Source organism: Pseudorca crassidens, chromosome 19 (genome assembly GCF_039906515.1).
Source record: "Pseudorca crassidens isolate mPseCra1 chromosome 19, mPseCra1.hap1, whole genome shotgun sequence".
NCBI classification, from domain to species: domain Eukaryota; kingdom Metazoa; phylum Chordata; class Mammalia; order Artiodactyla; family Delphinidae; genus Pseudorca; species Pseudorca crassidens.
Window position 1 is genome coordinate 38,538,925 of NC_090314.1, and position 19,427 is coordinate 38,558,351.

The 19,427-nt window shown below is 47.7% G+C and overlaps 1 protein-coding gene across 8 annotated transcripts in view; it reads right to left on the reverse strand.

Annotated features, from left to right (window-relative positions):
• The window catches only part of HNF1B (HNF1 homeobox B), a 176,133-nt gene that overhangs the window by 56,645 nt on the left and 100,061 nt on the right, over nt 1-19,427 (reverse strand). For all 8 annotated transcript variants that reach the window (XM_067716480.1, XM_067716479.1, XM_067716486.1 and 5 more), the window contains exon 8: nt 4,448-4,608. In XM_067716480.1, coding sequence (XP_067572581.1) covers nt 4,448-4,608 — 161 coding nt within the window. The remainder of the gene's footprint in view (nt 1-4,447; nt 4,609-19,427) is intronic.

A 19,427-nucleotide genomic window follows, 5' to 3' on the forward strand; every position in this document is an offset into this window, starting at 1 on the left:
TAGGGCCCAGGCAGGAGCACAGGGAAGCTTTCACTGAGTACAGGTTCTAGGAAGCACTGCTCATGCATTAACTCACAAACCTCACTAGAGCCACGAGGCAGATACTTCTGCCATTTCCATTTCACGGATAACAAAACTGAGGCCCAGAGTAGTTGTGCAGATCGCCTGAGATCCGACAACTAGTAAATGGTAACTCTTGTGTTCAAACCCAAGTCTGTCTGACTCTAAAATTCAAGTTCTTACTTTTTACAGAGGACTTTTACCGGATAATTATTACTAAGGTTTTTCTGGGGGAGATCAGCCATGATTGGGCTTCTCTACTTTTCCCAAATCTCTACTATACATTTAAAAAAATTTTTTTTTTTTTTGGGGGGGCAGGAAGCTACTATTGTAATGACAAAGCTACTAAATGAGGCTCGGCTCCAGGTACCCCTACTCTGTTTCACCATTATATGTTAATGACAGATTAGTAAGAGAAACCTACTGAGTTTTGTGTATTTTTGTCCAAGGCCACTCTGAGTCCTTCTATTTATTCCTAATAGTGTCTTTTCCTTATCGATTTTCTTCATTTTCCCAAGTGTATATATAACGGCATCACAGGCCTATAATGCTAATTGGGTCTCTTCCTTGCTAGTGCTAATACGTCTACATGTCATATTGCATTGGTTAGAATTTTCCCAGTAGTATTAACCAGTAACAGAGGTAATAGATGTACTTACTTTGATTCTGTATTATCAGAAATGCTTCCAATGTTTCCCCATTAATTATAAGGAGTTTTCAGTTTTACACACACATACACACAACAAACTTTTATTCATGATAAAGTAGCTTACTATTTATAGTTTTAAAATAATTTTTAGAAGTATTACTAAGAAAGGACTGTCCCCCCTCACTCTGAAATAACTCAGACATTCTTGATGGCATCAGGAATGCTGACAGGTGGGTTAGGGTTGGGATACATACATCAGATGTTTGAGTCACCCTCTCCTTCTTCCTTCCCTTGTGACCCAGAGCTCCTTAGACTATAGGTCTCACACCAGCACCTAGGGGGGAAGACACTCTCTCTTGCCTGCCCTTCTGATCAACCCCATAGCTTCCAAGGTGAATTTGAAAAAGAAAGAAAGAAAAACCCAAACAGGTTTGTTTGTGTTTTTAAAATGAGCATCAAGACATGAGTTAGGGGTCACATGACCAAGAAGGAATTCTGACCACATCAAACAAGAGAGAACCAGCTTGTTTGCTGGACTTGTTTTTCAAAATGTCAGAGTCATTAAAAAAAAAAAAAAAGTCAGTGACCTGCCTTCAGACTTGCCCTGAGTAATGCAGTCCTTTGGAGAAAGTCAATGGAGTGACAGTAATCTCTGCCATTTCAATGTCTGGTTTTAACGGTGAAGGAGAAACGTGGGTGCTAATGATAAAAACAATTTAAATGTGTATGGTTTTCGCGCTTGTAAAGTGCTTTCACTGATTGTTCTCAATAGTTAATGGCACACATAGGGAAGGCGTTATGATTATTGCTCTATGGCACAGATTAAGAAACTGAGCCTCTCTCAATGGAAGAGAATGTGAAAAAATATATATTTATGTACGTATAACTGAATCACTTTGCTGTACATCTGAAACTAACACAACATTGTAAATCAACTATATTTCCATAAAAATTTTTTAAAAAAGAGAAAGAAAGTGAGCCTCAGAAGAGTTGAGAGAGCAGCTCTGTGTCACCTGACTCGTAAGCGAGGAAGCCAGGATTCAAATCCAGTGCTGCTGGGCTTTAAGTCCCATCCACTTACTATTTTGGGGGGCACCTTGGTCAAGCTCCTTCCCACTCTAAAATGCAACCATCTTCTTCTATTTGCCTTCAGGACTGATGGAAGCCAGGGAGCTGCCAAGAATATCTGTCATGATCCTCACAGGATAATCCAGAGAGTTTGAATGGTATCAACGCTGCCTTTTGCAGTCCTTTGCTTTGTGCTTCACATACCTACCATCTACAAGGTTGGTACTATTAACTCTCCTTTGCAGACAAGACGACGGAAGTTTGGAGAAGTTAAGAAATGTGCCCAAGTGGTACAGTGGCCATGAAGAGCAGGCGATCTGCCTCCAGGCCTGAGCTTTTCACTATTAAGCTCTACTGCTTTGATACTGTGGAAGTATCCAGCATGGGCTTTTCTAAAACACAAGGTTCAACAGACACAGACTGCAGTCTGAAACCTGGCCAGCTCTTTGTGGACGCATGCCATTTGGGCATGGGGTGGGGGCCAAATAGAACAAAAGAAAGCTCAAAGGGATCACCATTATTTCCAAAACCAATCCCTGTGGGAAGATTTCAAATGCACATCCTACCACAGGTCAGCACACGAAGACTGTCATTCCCTGGATGGGTCTTATCCCCAAAACGGCAGAGTTATAGGCAAGCCTCACACCACCCTGGTGATGCAGGCATTGTTATCCCCCATTTTCCAGATGAGGAAACTGAAGTTAAGCAACGTCCATCCTATGGCTGATAAACAACAGAACCCACGACGTGGACACACTAGTTCCCTTGCTGCGTTATTTTAAACCATACTCCACTCCTGTCTTTGGTGGACCAGGATCTGTGATGGGCTTGTTATATATTAACCGAAAACAGACTCTTGAATTTGGGCATCCAGTGATAGTGACATAACATATGAGCCAGGGTGTTGGAAACTAGAGAAAAGCTGGTCCCTGCAAACAAGCTTCCAGGTGTTTGCTAACGTTGAGGTGTGCTGTCTTGGTCAATCATCAATCCAATAACATACTGCTCATTAGGGCGCTGCCGAGCAGAAGAGGAAGAAAAAAGCGTCTCCTGCGGCTGCCTTTGGAGCGCCCCGGCCTGGGTGAGGCAGTTTGCTTGTTACGAGGAAGGGCGGGAGGGCTCACAGGGAAACCCCAAGGACCTTCAAGCAATAGGAGAGGAGACCTGTTTCCTCCGCTGGGAAGTCAAGATCTCTCCCACAAGCCCCGCCCCCCTCCTCCAGGGAAGTCTGGGCAATCCTTTAACTTATTTGGGTCTCACAAGGCAGCCAAAGAAGAAGCTTAAGGGATGAGAGGTGGGCAAGGGGGCTGCAAAAGGGCTCCCCTAGGAGGATCTTTTGTTTCCTTTTGCAGAGACCACTACCAGGGATTGATCAGCTCAAGTCCCCAAACTAGAGTTGGCCAGGCCTGGCGCTCCCCTCGGATATTACACTTTGTTTTTTCCTCCAGGGAGCTGGGGACTCAGTCACCTGTGACTCACCATTCCTGTGTTGCCTACACGGCACACACGTCAAGGTCTAGAATGGCATCGGCTCCCTGCCCGCCACCCCCCACCCCCGCCTCTAGGTCAGACACCTTGAAGGAAGGCATACGGCTCCACCTTGAGCTTGGAAGCCAGGAACCCACGGCTCCTCCCTCCTGTGAAACACAGAGCATGACCCAAAGAATCAAGTTTTCCACGTTCTACCCTTCCTAGTGTCGTCATGCTGCGTTCTCTTGGAAGCCGCCCTCCCCTGCTGCACTTGTGTTGCTTGAGGATTAGAACCTCGAAAATTCAACATCAACTAGTCTATTCCTCACCGGGCGGGGCTGCTCAACTGACATCTGGGGCTGGGCTGTGGTTATGGGTATAGACAACTTCATTTAGGGAGAATAATACTGACATTCACCTAACAACAATCGCATTGTCGTTCATTGAATATTTACCGTCCCCAACACCGTGCCTCTCGTGTTATCACCTTTGTTCTGCCAACAACCCTAGTGTTATTACTTTTTATAGATGAGAAAGAAAGAGCTAGAACCTGCCCAAGGCTACACAGCTATTAAATGCCGAGCTGGGATTTGAACCCGGGTCACTGTAACTTCAAAGTTGGTGTTTCCCACTCACCCTGCAAGCACCGCCCCACCCCACCTGCCATTTTGTGCTGTGATCTTCACTGCCGTCCAGTGTCCTTCAAAACCCCCGTGCCAGAAGCTTCCCCACCTCTTGCCATCCACTCAATCCTGACTTAACTACCCTCCTTGCCAGGACCAGGGGGGTGTGAAGAGGAAGAGGGGGCTTGTTTCAAAGTGAGGTGCTCTCTGGGTTAAAAAACTGGCTTTGGAGGCCCTGGGTTGGGGGGGATGAATGAGCGTTTTATCAACTCAAATGTCACTGGCAGCCCCAAAACAAACAGTGTCCCACCCGCTTTGCTCCTTTATGAGGCATTCAATCAATAAAACGAGAGCAGGGCTCTGTCAGATTTATTGGCTGGGTTCAAACCGAACACCTCTTCCACCCGCCAAAGGCTGGGTCACCGGCTCTACCTTTCCGTTCCAACTCTGGACGGCCCCCATTTTCCCCTGTGGGGCTACAATGGTTCATTGTTTGAGGCAGGCCTTGTGAGAAGTTGTGTTTGTTTTGCCTCTTATCTTATCAGCTCCAGAGCTACAATGGCCCAGGTGTACTCACCATTTTACCATCAGGTGAGAGGAGATTGTGGCCCGGGTCCAGGCTGGCTGGAGAGACTTGCTGTAAAACAGACTGGCTAGTCACCATGGCGCTGTTGCCATGGTGACTGATTGTTGAGGAGGAAGTGACCTCATTGTTTCCCTGCTGACTGTAGCGCACTCCTGCAAAACAAGGCAGACCCAACAGCGAAGATTAGTGCCACCTGACCCGAGAACGCTTGCTTTCTAGGGTGGATGACAAGGAAGAAAAGCTGCCTTCCATCCGCTGTCTTTCTCTAGGGTAGAGGTTGCATGGCCTCTGCTTGAATTCTAGAATGTAATCTCCATGAGGGCAGGATGTTTTTATCTGTTTTGTTTTGTTCATGGCTGTATTCCCTCGGTAGCCACTCAATAAATATCTGTCAAATGAATGAACGAACGAATGAACAAATGAATGGATTCTGATTCTTGTTGCTTCAGCATAGTTCGTTTAGGATTTAGGGGCTTCTCTTTCTGGCTGGCGTATTTCTTTTGTTCTTCAAAATGCCTTCTAGAAATGTTTCCCTGGCATCGCTTGGCCAAGCAGGGCTTCAAAGCATGAGTTGATGGATTTTACGGAGAGGGACTGGCCCAGCAACCCTTATAAGGGCCACAACAAAATGCACCAGACTCTGTGCACCACCATTTTGGCCAAGCCCAAGAGGCCAGGGGGACACAGGCGGAGCAGGGTCAGGATGGGGCTGAAGCTAGGAGTCTTCGGTTCTGGAACTCACATTCCTTTGGTGGGGTCCCATTTGGCTGACTTCCAGGGCCCAGGGGAAGGCGTGTCTGCTAGGAGGTGGGGCAGGCAGCAAGCACAGGCAGGAGGCGGATGCCTAGTAAACCACTGCAGTTTGGTCTGCAAGGGAGGGGAGAACCAAGCATGTGTGCAACGTCACTGCTCTGACCCTCCCTCTCGCTCGGGAACCAAAGCGCAGGTCTGTGCTCAGGAAAGGGACAGTGCTGGGCAGAGACCAGGCGGCTGAAGGGAGCTGAAGGGGGAAGAGAACCTGGGCCCAGTGTGCAGAGTCCAAGTCCTGCTTGATGTGCCCGTGAAACAGCCAAAGACGAAGCCAGGGGTAGCTGGGGCATCTCACCCTCAGCTCAAAGTTGAGAAAGACAGTGTTCTGGTTTATGCTTTGGATTGGACAGAAAGGTTCGGGGGACCCTGTTCCTACCTGCAAGGGATGGAGACCAAATGCCTTAGGCATGGAATTATTTGGAGAGGAGGACCAACTTCTCCTTCGTTTTCCCTTTTGCCCAGTTCCCCAGGATCAAACATCACTGTATCAAGTATCCGAGTTCTGTCGGTCCGCTTGCCCCCTGCCCTGCCTCCTGCCCCACCTGGAGCCCCACCTGCTCGAGGAGCCTGCAGAAGTCCCCCTCCGCACCCCCGGGAGCCAGGCAAGCTGCCCTAACCAGCAGCCTCTTATTCACGAAGACAAAGCTTGCCAAGAGGAGATCCAAGCTGGTTTTCCTTGAATTGTGCAAAGGACGTTCCCCAAGGCTGATGTGACCTAGAGCTTAAGAGGGCTGGGGAGAAAACAAACAAACGCTAGGGCAGGGTTCTAACCTTCAGGAGCAACTTGTTTGACTACGAAGTGGCTTGATGCATGCTCTGTGGGATTCTTCTATTGGTTGCTTCCCCATCTTTTGATTCAAGGGGCTGCTGGGGGTGGGGGTGTTGGCAGACGGCCGGCACTGGAGTTTGGTAGTGATAGGTCTGGAGCACTCTATTTTGGTGGTGGTGGTGAACAGGAACCATGAAGCTAAGAGGAAGAAAGACTTCCACGTCTCCAAGCCCACACTGCCTGCCCAGTCCTGTCTGACTTCCTCTGCACCTACCTGTAGCCCCTAGGTCTCCTCTTTACCACCCTCTACTCCATCCCGTTGGGTTAAATTAGGTCCTTTTTCTCCACTCATATTTGCCACCGGGTTCCCAGCAAGATACTTATTTAGGAGAAGAGAGATCTGGAACTTGTGAGCTCAGAAGGCAGCTGGGTCCAGTAGAAAAGGGGGAGACAGATTTCAGATCAATTAAACGAAGGATTTTCTAACAAGGAGGGCTAACGGGAAGATTGTGTGCTCTGGAGCTGGACAAACTCGGGTTCCAATCCTGACTTTGCTCTTAACAGATGCGTGATCTTGGGAAAAATCACTCTCTCCCTCTGTGGCTGTTTCCTCTCATAAAGTGAAGAGGACGCTTCCTTAATAGGGCTAGTTTGGATTAGAGATAACATCTATAAAGCTCTCAGCAGAATGCCAGATAAACGGCAAACACGGCTAGCGATGCTGCAGGAAGGGAGCTGGTGTAGGGATGGAGCCCAAGATATTTGCCCTAAGACTCTAGAATTCTGGACAATGAACAGTAGGTTCTAACTACTGAATGGAATTACCTTTCCACGGAGAATCATTTCCAAAGAATCCAACTCTGCTGCAACCACTGATGCTTTGTCCTGGAAGCAACTGGCCCCTGGCCCTCTTGTTCTTTCCTTTTGGAGAAACTGGACTTCACCCTGTTTTTCTCCGGCTTCCTCTGACTCCCTGACCAGCTATTTACCTCCCCAAGATGCTCTGCTCCTGAGAGAGCAGTGATAACGCTGGGAGTCAGGTGTGTTTTCACCTCCCAGCTTGTCCCCATCATTGATTCAGTCTCAAGTCAAACAGACGCTCGTTTTCGCCTATTTAATTTGGCTGAAGGAAGAGGGCCAGTCCTCTGGTGATCGAATATGGGTCGTGGGGAGACTTCTCCCCTATCCCAGGCTACATAATTATTTATTTAAAAATAATTAACCAAAGATATCCGCAGGAAACAAAAGCCTTCTTCACAAGGGAGCCTGGCAGGAGGGAGGCAAGAGCCATTTGTTAGAATCCCGGCAGCATAGCCCAAGGCTGCTGTGCTTTGTAAACCTTGTTTTCTCCGCTCCCCCAGCGGAACTTCATTATATGAGAAATATAATGATGGAGCTGCTCTCCTCAAAGATAGATGGGCCTAGACCTCTGCACCTCCCTTTAAGGACCTCTGGTTGAGAGATAGCGTCTGGCTGGGGATTAAGGGAGCCCTGTTTTGAACTCAGTTCTGCCATCAGTGTATTGGGTGAGCTCTAGCTCCCTCATCTCTCAGCCAGAGGAGTGCCTACTGTGGGGAGGGGGCTATCATCACCACACTACTCTCAACAGAGTGCGGTGAGAGCTGGGCACGAGGCTGCTCATCCGCTCCAGGTGCACCTGTAGCTTTTCCCACTGACACTCCTCTCACCAGGAATTTGGCAATCACTCAGGCTCCTGAGAGGGTGGCTGTAATCAGCCAGCCGCCTTAAAAGGGGGTGCGGAGGTGGAGGGTGTATCACAAGATCTCTGCCTATGAGACCAGAAATCGGTGTTCTCGTTAGAGGAAGGAGAGGCCAGGTCCTTGTGTATTTCACAAACTCAGAAGAGCGCTTGAAAGGAGAACCAAAGTAGAATAAGCTCTGGTGCCAGGTGACATGGGTTTAAATCCTGGCTCTACCACATAATAGCTGTGTGACCTTGGGGGAATTACTTAACCTCCCTGAGCTTCAGTTTCTTTATTGTTAATGATTTCCATCCCTTTGGTCATTGGATGAGTTATGGGCGTGAAATTACCCAGGCCACGCTTGGCACACAACAGTTACTCGAGACACATCTGTTCCTCCTATTTGGGGATTGTCTTTGTTTAAAAGACATTTTTAGGAAGGCTGAGTTCACAAAACTTCATTGAGCACCTATCCTGTGCCAGGCATTGTGGCAGGGAGCCTGTAAGAAGTGGAATGGCATCTTCCCTTCTCCCTTCACCATCGCAGGCTCTGAAAATGAACATATGACAAGGGCTCTGGTTTAATAGTGACTGACCGAAGATGCCAGGCTAATAGCCACAGAGGTCCCGCAGGAGAAATGACAAAGCCAGAAGGTGGTCATGTACTTTCCACTCACTTCCTGGCTCAAGTCACTCATTGGCCACATCCTATCAGCAGCCCTAAGAACCACAGCAAGTATGTCCAGCAGCAAAGGCATCTTAGCTGGAATCTAGAGACAGCCCTGAGGCCTTGGAGAGGAGATGTCTACTCTCACCTGTTCCCAGGCCTCAGCACCGTGGGTGATGATGCCATTTCCGAACTCCTCACAGCATGTGGGACAGAGACAAATCATTTGGTTTCTATCCAACATGACTGGTCAGAAGTGACAAAACATGAAGGAAGCTTACGGTTCCAGAAGCCGGCCTCTCCATACGCTGCCTTCCTGTACCAGCACCCAATCCAGGGCACTCTTCACACTACTGCAGGCTGGGATTTCTTTCTAGAACAAAACTGCACCATGTCACGGCACTCTTTGGAAACCTAACGCTGCTCCTCACTGCCTTCTGGAAAAGCCCCAACACCTCAATGGCAGAATTGGGCTGTTGTGACTCCAGTCTGCCTTATTGGTATCATCTGTCACCACATCCCATACAGCCATGTCAGAGCCCTGCCACTCCTCAGCCAGACCCTGCCATCTCCTGCCTCTGTGCCTTTGCTTATGCTGTTCCCTGTGCCTGGAGAGCTCTTCCCTTCTTCTCCATGTCCCATCATTTAAAAGGGTTAAATGTCACCTCTTCTGTGAAGCTCTCCTTGATTCATCCTGGTAGTTATCTGTTCCATCCTTTGTATTTAACATACAGTAGAGACTCTTACAGCAGGAGCTGGTCACCCTGCACTAAAATGCCCTGAGGATATGTTTCCTTCTCTCTCCCTCTTAAAGAGATGGCTTTTTACTCATTAGCACATCCTCAGAGCCTAGCAGAGCGGCTGATGTGTGAATATTCATTGAATGAGGGAATAAGCCCTCAGGTGCTTTGAGGATCCTTGCCCCAGAGAACAAGGGAGCATCCCTTCTGGCAGAAGGAGAAAATACAGTCAGTTCTGCGGTCATATTGGTATTAACAGTGTGGATTGGTTCCAATTCTATTGATATATTAGGGAATAACTTGAGTACAACATGAATTTCATATTTGAGGGATTCAGAAATCTGCACCCAGCTGAATGGAGCCACATAGGAATAACTACAATTGCTTTTTTGTTTGTTTGTTTGTTTGTTTTTTAAAAAATTGAAGTATAGTTGATTTACAGCATTGTGTTAGTTTCTGCTGTACAGCAAAGTGGTTCATTTATACACATATATACATTCTTCTTTATATTCTTTTCCATTACGGTTTATCCCAGGATATTGAATATAGTTCCCTGTGCTATACAGTAGGAACTTGTTTATCCATTCACATAGGAATACACTAAATGCACACACACACACACACACACACACACACACACTCTCTCTCACACTCTTCAAACATCTACCAGCTACCATTAGTTCACTGCATGTACTGTAAGCCACATCCGTCCCCCACCTCACAATAACTCACCAGCTGCAGCCCTTCCGATGCTCACTTCAATGGGCAAACTTTAGGCCTTTTTCAAGGTAAAGAGCCATATTTATTGTTGTACAGTGTTTATGTATTTCTTAGGCATTTAACAGGTGTAAAACTCTGCTAATGTTTTTATTAGATTCTTATCTTTTTTAAAAGGTGTCAACGACAAAGCTTTTGAGTATTGTGCCCTTAACCCCATTTTTTTCCCATAAGCCCTGTGGTTTTTATTGTGTGACCTTGCAAAGCACAGTGGTTTTTATGATGGGTATGTTGGGTTCTATAGGACTGACTGTGCCCCTGTGTTCAAAGGTGGAAGCAACTGCCTCCCAGGAGGATCCCAGAGAGGAGCTGTCCAGGGTGTAATTAACTACAGAAACTTTTCATAAACCTGGGCTTCAGGGGCTTGGACTACCCCATAGAGCCCTGGATATCTAATCCGGCTCTCTACGAGCTTCAAAAATCAGTTTAGGAGTTTGGGATTAACATATACACACTATTATGGGACTTCCCTGGTGGTCCAGTGGCTAAGACTCCACATTTCCAATGCAGGGGGCCCGGGTTGGATCCCTGGTCAGGGAACTAGATCCCACATGCCGCAACTAAGAGTTCGCGTGCCGCAACTAAAGATCCCGCACGAAGCAATGAAGATCCCATGTGCCGCATCTGAGACCCGGTGCAGCCAAATAAATAAATAAATATTTTTTAAAAAATACACACTACTATATATAAAAGAGATAAACAACAAGGACCTATTGTATAGCACAGGGAACTATACTCAATATTTTGTAATAACTTATAAGGGAAAAGAATCTGAAAAAGAATATATATGTATAACCGAATCACTTTGCTGTACACCTGAAACTAACACAATATTGTAAATTAACTACACTTCAATTTTAAAAAATGGTTTAAAAAAACCAGCTGAGGGAGTTCCCTGGCGGTCCAGTGGTTAGGACTCGGCGCTTTCACTGCCGTGGCCCGGGTTCAATCCCTGGTTGGTGAGCTAAGATCCCGCAAGCCGTGTGGTGAGGCTAAAAAAAAACAACAACCAGCTGAGACCCCAATTCCACAACTCCAGAAATCAACTGGGCACCCGTGTCCAGCCACTTTAAATTCATACTCTCTCATCTCTCTGCTTTGACTCTCTGATGATTCTGGGCCAGTCAACTTCTGGGCCTTGGCATTTTTATCTGTAAAATGGGCATACAGATCTCCCTTCCTGGGAAGCCAGAATAATGAATGAATAAAATAAGGTTAGAGAAGCACTGGGTTCTCCTGAGAAAGAAAATGCTGGGCAAACAGAACAGCAGCGTCAGCCCAGAAAGCATGACCAGAATCGCTCTTTTAGAAAGAAGCAAAGAGGGAGGTGGGGGTCTCCTGGGCAGTGGGAGGCTCAGCTTGACCTCACGTGGCCTTTGAGCCTGAAGCCTGGGGGTCCCTTTCACTGGGGTCTGTGAGCTGCACCCAGAATCTGGTGGGCTGCCTTTCACTCTTGACATTTCAAAGCCAATCTCCCATCCCTGATAATGCAGGAATGTTCCTCTGGCTGGTGGACCGCTGCCAGCTCGAGTGAGCGTCCCAGCCACCAACAGAGTAAACATTACTCAACCGGCCAGGGCTCTGTCACACACATTCTTCCCCTGTGTTCCTAACCTCACGCAGAGTGCAGCCCAGCACTGTTGGGTCTGGAAACTGGGAATTTAAAATCAGGCAGGAGGGAGAGCGCAGAGGAGAAAGCTCTTCCAAAAAGGAAACAACCGTGTCCATCAATTATAAGTAGACAGAGCTGTCTTTCTTATGAAGCCAAAACAGAGGTTTGGGGGTAGGGGCACCAGGAGGAATGAGGCCAGTCTTGATGGGTCCAGCACTGCATCCTTATAAACCCACTCCCCCTTTTCCCCAAAACAAGTCACTTTCTTGAGGAGAGAGGCAGAGACACATGTGATTCAGTCTAGTGAACTTTTAGGATAAAAGAATGTGAACAATTCCCCCAGCGTGAAACTGGGAACTCTAAAAATGAAAGCTTTCAAATAAGCTGGCACTGCTGCCTCAGTTTCCTCATTGGTCATGCAGGACTATTGCCGGTTCTTATTAATATTTCCTTCTCTCTGAGGATAAAGATGAATGTTTGCCAAGAGTTGAGGAGATTAAAAATCTGAAAGTCTGGGAGGAAAAATCTGAAATAAGATGAAAGCAGTTTAAACATGGGGCTGGTTTCAATTCCAGATCCCTTTCTACCCGAGGTGGCTTAGTTAGGAGCCCAATTCATAAGAGGAGAAACACAGACAGGCCTGCGGGGACGGTAAACACTCTTGAACTCAAGGAGTAAAAGTTGAGTGATACTTGAGGGAAGCCCACAAACTGGTTTTCTTATAAAAATCAAAGCAAATGTAACCAAGAAAAGACAAAGGCTTCCATCAAAAGCATCTCGGCTGAGAACAGAAATGAATGTGCACCTGAAAAAATGGCACACGTGGGGAGGTAGAAAGGGCTGCCTGTCCTTCCCGCTAAGCCCATCTCGGCTACCACGCCTGCTCCTTAGCAGAGAGTTGGTTTCTGCAGGCAAACAAGAGAGGGTTTGCAATGAACACTTCATCCGGGAGATGCTGCTACACGTGAAAGAAACCCAGCCAACCCTCGAGTACCTGAGAGGGCCTCACCTCTGTAAGTGTTTTACACAGTCTGCTTCTCAGTGTGTCCCAGATGCCCATTTGACAGAGTGGAACACTGAGGTTCAGAGAGGAAGAAGTCATTTCCACCATCTCTTGCTAAGGGTCTCCCAGCGAAGCAGTAGTATCCCGAAGCTGGCCCCTCTTGCTCTTCCCCGATAGCCCCACATTGACTCCACATATCCTGAGCCTCCCATCGTGATGCACTAATAGTTTGAAATGATTTCATTTGTTTTCTTGGCGGCATCTCTCACTGGAATGTAAGCCCAGTGAGGGCAGGACCTCATCTGTCTTCTCCATGATCTCCTTCCTCAGCACCTTGTACAGACTATGCTCTGCCCCCTCGATAAGAGCATGTGATGAATGAATGAATGAATGGCCTGCACTTCAACTCTGACTGCACTTCAACTCTGACTGAGCAATTATAAATGGTATAATTTATTCGCTGATCTCCCGGGTTTTCTGAGGTTGACGAGAGGCAGGTATTTTTAAGGAGGAGTAGCAGAGAAGGAGAGAGGGGAAAGAGAGATTAACATCTAATCAAAATGAAGAGATAGCATGGATGCATTTCAGCAACTTCATGTTGGAAGGTACGAGGTGGAGGTGCTGAGGAGTAAGTATGACGTCGCAGCTCTTCCTTTCCACACCGGACACCTTGGACAGTGCTTTATCCAGAGTGCAAAGGGCCAGTGGGATGCCTGCAAGGACCTACCCATTCCCTACTTCTTGAGGCCTAAGAACATACCTGTTACCTAGGGTCCTGATGGGCTGACCATTTCTAAAGGGTTTGGGCTGCTGGTGGGAGCCCCAAATTTAGACTTGCCGTGTCAGAACCCAGTTTTAGGCCCCTTGGGTTTATTTGGGGGTCAGTAGGATCAATTACTGGGGATTTACTGTGGCAACCTGAGTAACTCAAAGGCCTTTCTCCAAAGGAATCTAGGGTAAAACTAAGAAGGGTTAATGATGGACATCGTTAGGCTGAAAGTCTGCGCAGGCAGACACAGCCCTGCCACCGTCTGGCTCCTGGGGTGTCTTTTCTGAGGGGCTGCCTTTGCAGGCAGGGGGAATGCGGCTGCAACAAAGGCCCCCAGGCCTGGCTGACGAGGAGAATGACGATGCTCCTAGTGGGTCTGGGGAACGGGGAAGGCCATAAAGTCATCAGCAGACTGAGCCACTGGGTGTCCACATAAAAGTGAGGTCCCATAAACAGACATCTGTATTGTGACTGAAGGGCTAATAAAATTGCCTTAGAAGAGAGAGGTTTTCCACTGCGACCTATTCATCAGCAGGACCCTACTGGGAAGTGGTACCCGGGGAGAAGATCCTTGGAGGCCCGGCAAGTGTCAGAGCTCATTACGGGCGCTTGCCCGGCCACACCTCAGCCCCTTCAGCACCGTCGTGGAGGGCAGCTCCAGCATCATTATCATCATCATCATCACCATCAGCATGACAGACAGCCACTGATCACCCGGCAGGCTCAGGGATGCCGGTCGCAGGGAGCAGCAGGTGTTGGGCACTGATACCTTGGAAGGTGGATGACCACTGGCTTCCATTGACCAGGAGCACCAGTAACGTGCTTAGGGGTCCCCCCAGAGACCTGGTGGCAGCCCAGAGCTGGGGAGTTTCCTTCCCGTTTCTCCAAATGACTGATTTGCAATAAGTTCAATCCCTTTTCTAGTTCTCAGTTGCTCAATAGAAACTCAGGAAGAGTAATTCTTGCTCTTTGCTTGCCCAAGGGATGCTGGTAAGAGATTATAAAAGGAAGTAATCTAGAGTGAAGTAAGTCAGACAGAGAAGGACAAATATCATATGATATCACTTAGGTGTGGAATGTAAAAAAAGGGTACAAATGAACTTATCTACAAAACAGATAAGAAACAAAACTTATGTAGAAAACAAACTTATGGTCACCAGGGGGTAAGGGAGGGAGAGGAGGGATAAATTGGGAGATTGGGATTGACATATACACAGTACTATATAGAATAGATAACTAATAAGGACCTACTGTATAGCACAGGGAACTCTACTCAATACTCCATAATGGCCTATACAGGAAAAGAATCTAAAAAGAGTGGATCTATGTGTATGTATAACTGATTCACTTTGCTGTACACCTGAAACTAACACAACATCGTAAATCAACCATACCCCAATAAAAACTTTTTCTACAAAAGGAAGTAATCTAGTAGAACTGAACGGAACGAGTCATCTAAACTCAGCTAATACACTAAACAAGGAGAAGCTAAATGAGCAGAACACAAGGGAGAAAAAATAATAACATGTTCCTTGAAAACCTCCTGGTAGCATTTAACGTTGAGGGATCTTTTGGTGAACTGTATACTTTAGTTAAGCAGTATTCATGGAGGTGGAACTGAATGACTTGGTTCTACAAAGGGGAGAATATGCTTTACGTAATAATATGTACATACGTTGTGTCGAATGAAACGAATTCCATGCTCAGCTTGAAAGTGAATAACACACTTATAAAGCAGGGGATTTATGCATGAAGCTTTTGGACAGGAAGCCCTCTACAAGAGAGGCTGTCATTCCACAAATGTATGAAAGGTCTACCACGTGCCAGGTACAGGGCTTTGGGCTAGAGACTCAGTGGTGAAAAAAGCCAAAAAAAAAAAAGTCATAGGGAGCTGGATTTGTAGAGACTTCAGGGACTACCTTTTTCATGGTGAGAATAAGACTTTCTTGGTTTTTTTTCTCTGTCTTTGACAGGTAGGGATGCAAACCCTATGCTCTACCTGGCAGTGGGATTCTCAAGACGACGGAGGAGAAGGCTCATTTCTGTTTCCATCCGTAAGACACCTTGAGATACATTAAGCACCAATTTTGTGCTCACCATGCAAACTGATGTTCTCCAAATGGGAGATGCTGTTCAGAGGTTTCCCATCCTTGCTGAGCAAGGACTCACTGGACTTCGTTGCCAGCCTGATCCAACAGGTGCCGACTGGAGAGAGGCACCCTGTGGTGGGCAGGCCTGGGCAGTCAGGCTGCCACTCAAAGGCCCTGAAAGTGTTAACCTCCAGCAGTTATAGGTGCCTCGTTTACACCCATTTTAAATCTGTTTATTGTGACTGGCCCCACCCAATCTGCTGGTGCTGTAAAGCTCTAATGGTCCCTAATAAAGGTGGAAGGCACACAGTTCCTGAAATGGGGAAGAAGTGAGGGAGTGAGGGAGACCAGGAGGGAGAGAGACAGATGATGAGCTTCACAATAAAGTGTCACAATGGCAAAGCTCCCTCTGCTACTTCAAACAGCAGAGCCCTGGGCCCCAGCGTCCAAATAATAACCTGTCAGGGCTGAAAGGCCAGAGCTGAAAGGTCCCATTTGCCAGACTCCCGGAGAAATTACGTGATTTGCCCAAGGTCACCCCTGCCCCTCAGTGCCTCAGGGCTCCTGGATCCGAGTCTGGGGCCCTCAGCCCAGCTGCCTCATCTCTTCTACTTCAGCAGGGGACCCTCACGACTGTCGCCAACCCCTTGAGACTCTAGCCTTCTCTCATCTAGCCTATGATGTCCAGCCCTGATTGTATATCCACATCTCTTAGGGAGTTTGTTGAAACTTCCCACGCCTGACCCCTTGTTCCAAATCCTGATTCTAAAAGATGTGGATGGGGGAGACATGGGTACTTTTAATAAACTCCCCAGATGCCTTACATGTGGCCTGGGGAGGAGACCTGAGAACCGCAGATCTTGTCAATACTTGGGTTTCACTGTTCCTGATGTCTCAAATGAAAAGCAGGGTTCATAAAAAGGGTAACTCTTCCAGGGTGAAACTGCAAACCACAGCCCGGTCAAGAACCCAGGGAGAACCAAAGCTCTTCCTCTCTCTGGACGCCCTGAGTCAACCTAATAACCCCTTCTGGGTCAGGCACTGTGTGGGGCACTGGGCGCACTTTATCACCTTTAAGCCCCTCCGTAGTCTGAAGGAGATAGGTATTGCGATCCCTACTTTATGGATGAAGAAACTGAGGCTCAAAGAGGCTAAGTAACTTGTTTGAGGCCGCACTGCCAGACGGGGACAGAACCACAATTCAGGCCCAAGCCTGTCTGGGGTGCCACACCTTGCTACCCAGACACACGCATCTGAGTGCAGTCCTGGCAGTGGACTGCCTGCGACCAGCTCGCCTGGGGGATGTGGATTTCCCTTGGGAAAGTCATCGGCATGCATGGTGTGTCTCCAGCTTGGGAGGGACACGCAGTGGTCACGTCCTGAGAAATGTCTTGACTTCCTGAGAGCACTAGAGAGACTGAGCCTCGCTGGTCAGCTCCTCCGTGGCTGAACTCACACAGGTGTGCTTTGGACGGGGCTGCTGAAGCCAGAGCAGAGGGTACTGGGGAGGTATCTTAAGCAGATGCCTGCTCTCAGGTACAGGAATGTCGCTTCCAGAAAATCAGCCCTCAGGAGCATCTGAGGTTTCCTGCGTTCACTGCGGGAATCGTGTCTACCCCACCCCTTCTTACTGCTCTTTTGCGTGAAGTTTGGGGGAGCTTCCTTCCAAGAACAAAGGTCATGAAGCTTCTCAGATTTGGCCTCCACCAGGAAAGTACCACACCTTCTCTAAGTGGCAGGTTCCCAGGGCTAACTACCGACGAGCAGGGGTACTCACACCTCCTTTCATTAAAGGAGAGAAATGCCTTATTAGGTACAGGAAATTCAGGGTCATCTTACGTACCTGACCTTGCTATATGGTCATGACCTGCCATCCCCTCCACCATCCACGGTTCCTCCCAGCTTTCTCTCACTGTTTAGTGTCTTTGCACTGAAAGCCTATGGCGCTGGACATGGCACTTGTAAATGCCTTCTGGATGTCACAGAGCCGTCCTTCCTGGAAGCATGAGAGCCTGAGACTCAGTTACTACAAGAAGCCAGCCTGAGTCTACTGCAAACACCAAGATGAGTATCTAGTAGACCTACTCAAATTGTCTCAAAATTGAGGTTGAAATAAACCTATAAGAGGAACAGAGGGAAAGAGGAAAAAGAAACCCAAACCACTGGGCTCCGCAAGGTATGGTAATAGGTACCATTTATGAGAGCCTGCTACATCTGGGGTGTTTTGCACATGTTATCTCATTTAATCCTTCCCACATCTGCATGAGCGGGTGTCTCCATTTTATGCACTGAGAAACTGAGGCTCAGAGTCCAGAGTCACACAGCTGATCAGTGGCCAAGTTGAGGTTGGGATTCATGTCGACCCCCATACCCATGACTTTGTCGCTACGCCCACCTGGATTTATAACAGCATTTCTCCAGAGTATCTTTAGCATATATTAAATGTCGGTATTGTTGACGGTCAGGCATCTATGGTACAGCCCAGGCACTGGGATTTTTGGAAGTCTCCCAGTTGATTCTAAGATGTGGCGTGATTTAGGAACCGTTGTCCTAGAGCACGGGTCAGCAAACTGTGATCTGCAGGCCAAGCAGCCTGTTTTTGTATGACCCACGAGCTCAGAATGGTTTTCACATTTTTAAATAGTTTTTAAAAATAAAAAAAGAATATTTTGTGATATGCAAAAATCATAGGAAATTCAAATTTCAATCCCCATCAATGAAGTTTACTAGAAGACAGCCATGTGCATTCGTTCACATACGGTCCATGGCTGGTGTGTTCTCCAAAGGCAGAGCTGAGTAGCTGCGACTGAGACAGTATGGCCTGAAAAGCCTAAAATAGTCACTATCTAGCTCTTTACAGAAAGTTTGCCATCCCCTGTACTACAGTTCTTATGCACAGCTAGGATGATAACCAGGATTGAATGTATTTGACTTTATTTTGGGGCTAGGTTTCATATATATATATGTTTCATATATATTTATTTTTATGTTTCATATATACATATTTTTTTCCCCTCTCCCCGTTTGTGTTTGATCTTGTGGCTTCCCGGCCAGCAGTTAGCTTCATAGACCCTTGCATAGCTCTCTGCCTCTCTCCCTCTGCTTAATTCTCTCCCAGTTCTTGTCAGTTTCCATCAAACCTTCAACAAACAGGACTCCAAGGACACTTCTCCCATAACCTGCGGGCTGGGGCAATGTGCTTGCGGGCAGCTTCCTTCCTCCTCGGATCGGACAGGAGGCATCAAGGAGTCCTTGAATTCTCTAAGGGTCCTTCAGGGGGATTAGGCACGCAGGTAGGGCTGCCTTCAGTGATAGAACACCGGTATCTCCTTGGCCCCTTTGTGAGGAGGCTGGAGTCCCACCAGCCCGGGCAGCCGGGGTTCTTTGTATGCAGACCAGGGTTGGTCTGCTATCAGGGGGAGGCTGCCAGCAGAATGCTCTGAAGGCTGGGCCTCTTAAGCTCATTAGTATCCTGATTGTCTTGCCCAATCTAGTGGCAGCCGGGGGGTGGTACCCGCAAGATAAAATGACCTTCGAATTCAACAGATAAAATGGCAGTCAGATAAAGTCCCTACAAGGAGAACATTGGAGCCGTGGCTGCCACGGAACTCGACATCAGTATAAATGTGTTTTCTACAATAGCAGATGACTCAAGGCAGGATCTGTTTCTCTTCTGAACTCAAAGAACCTACTACTTAGGGACAATGGGGCTTATTTACTGTGGGGGTCTTTGCTGCGGAGATGAATATTTTTACAACTGCCCTCATAAACCCCCTCCACTCGTCTGCTGCCCAGGGACTGGGCGGGGCTCCAGAGGTGAGCTGAGGTGCCTGCACTGTCTCAGAAGCCCCATTAAGTTGTTAAGGCATTTAGTGCCCCAGACGGTGCCGACTGCAAGGGCAGTTCAAATCCCCACCCAGATGGGGATGGGGTTGTGAAAGAGGGGGCTTTGATTTCTTCCCTGGGCAGGGCACAGAATCCACCTTGGTCAGGGGCAACAGTTGGTGGCGGGGTGGGGGGAGGTTGAGAGG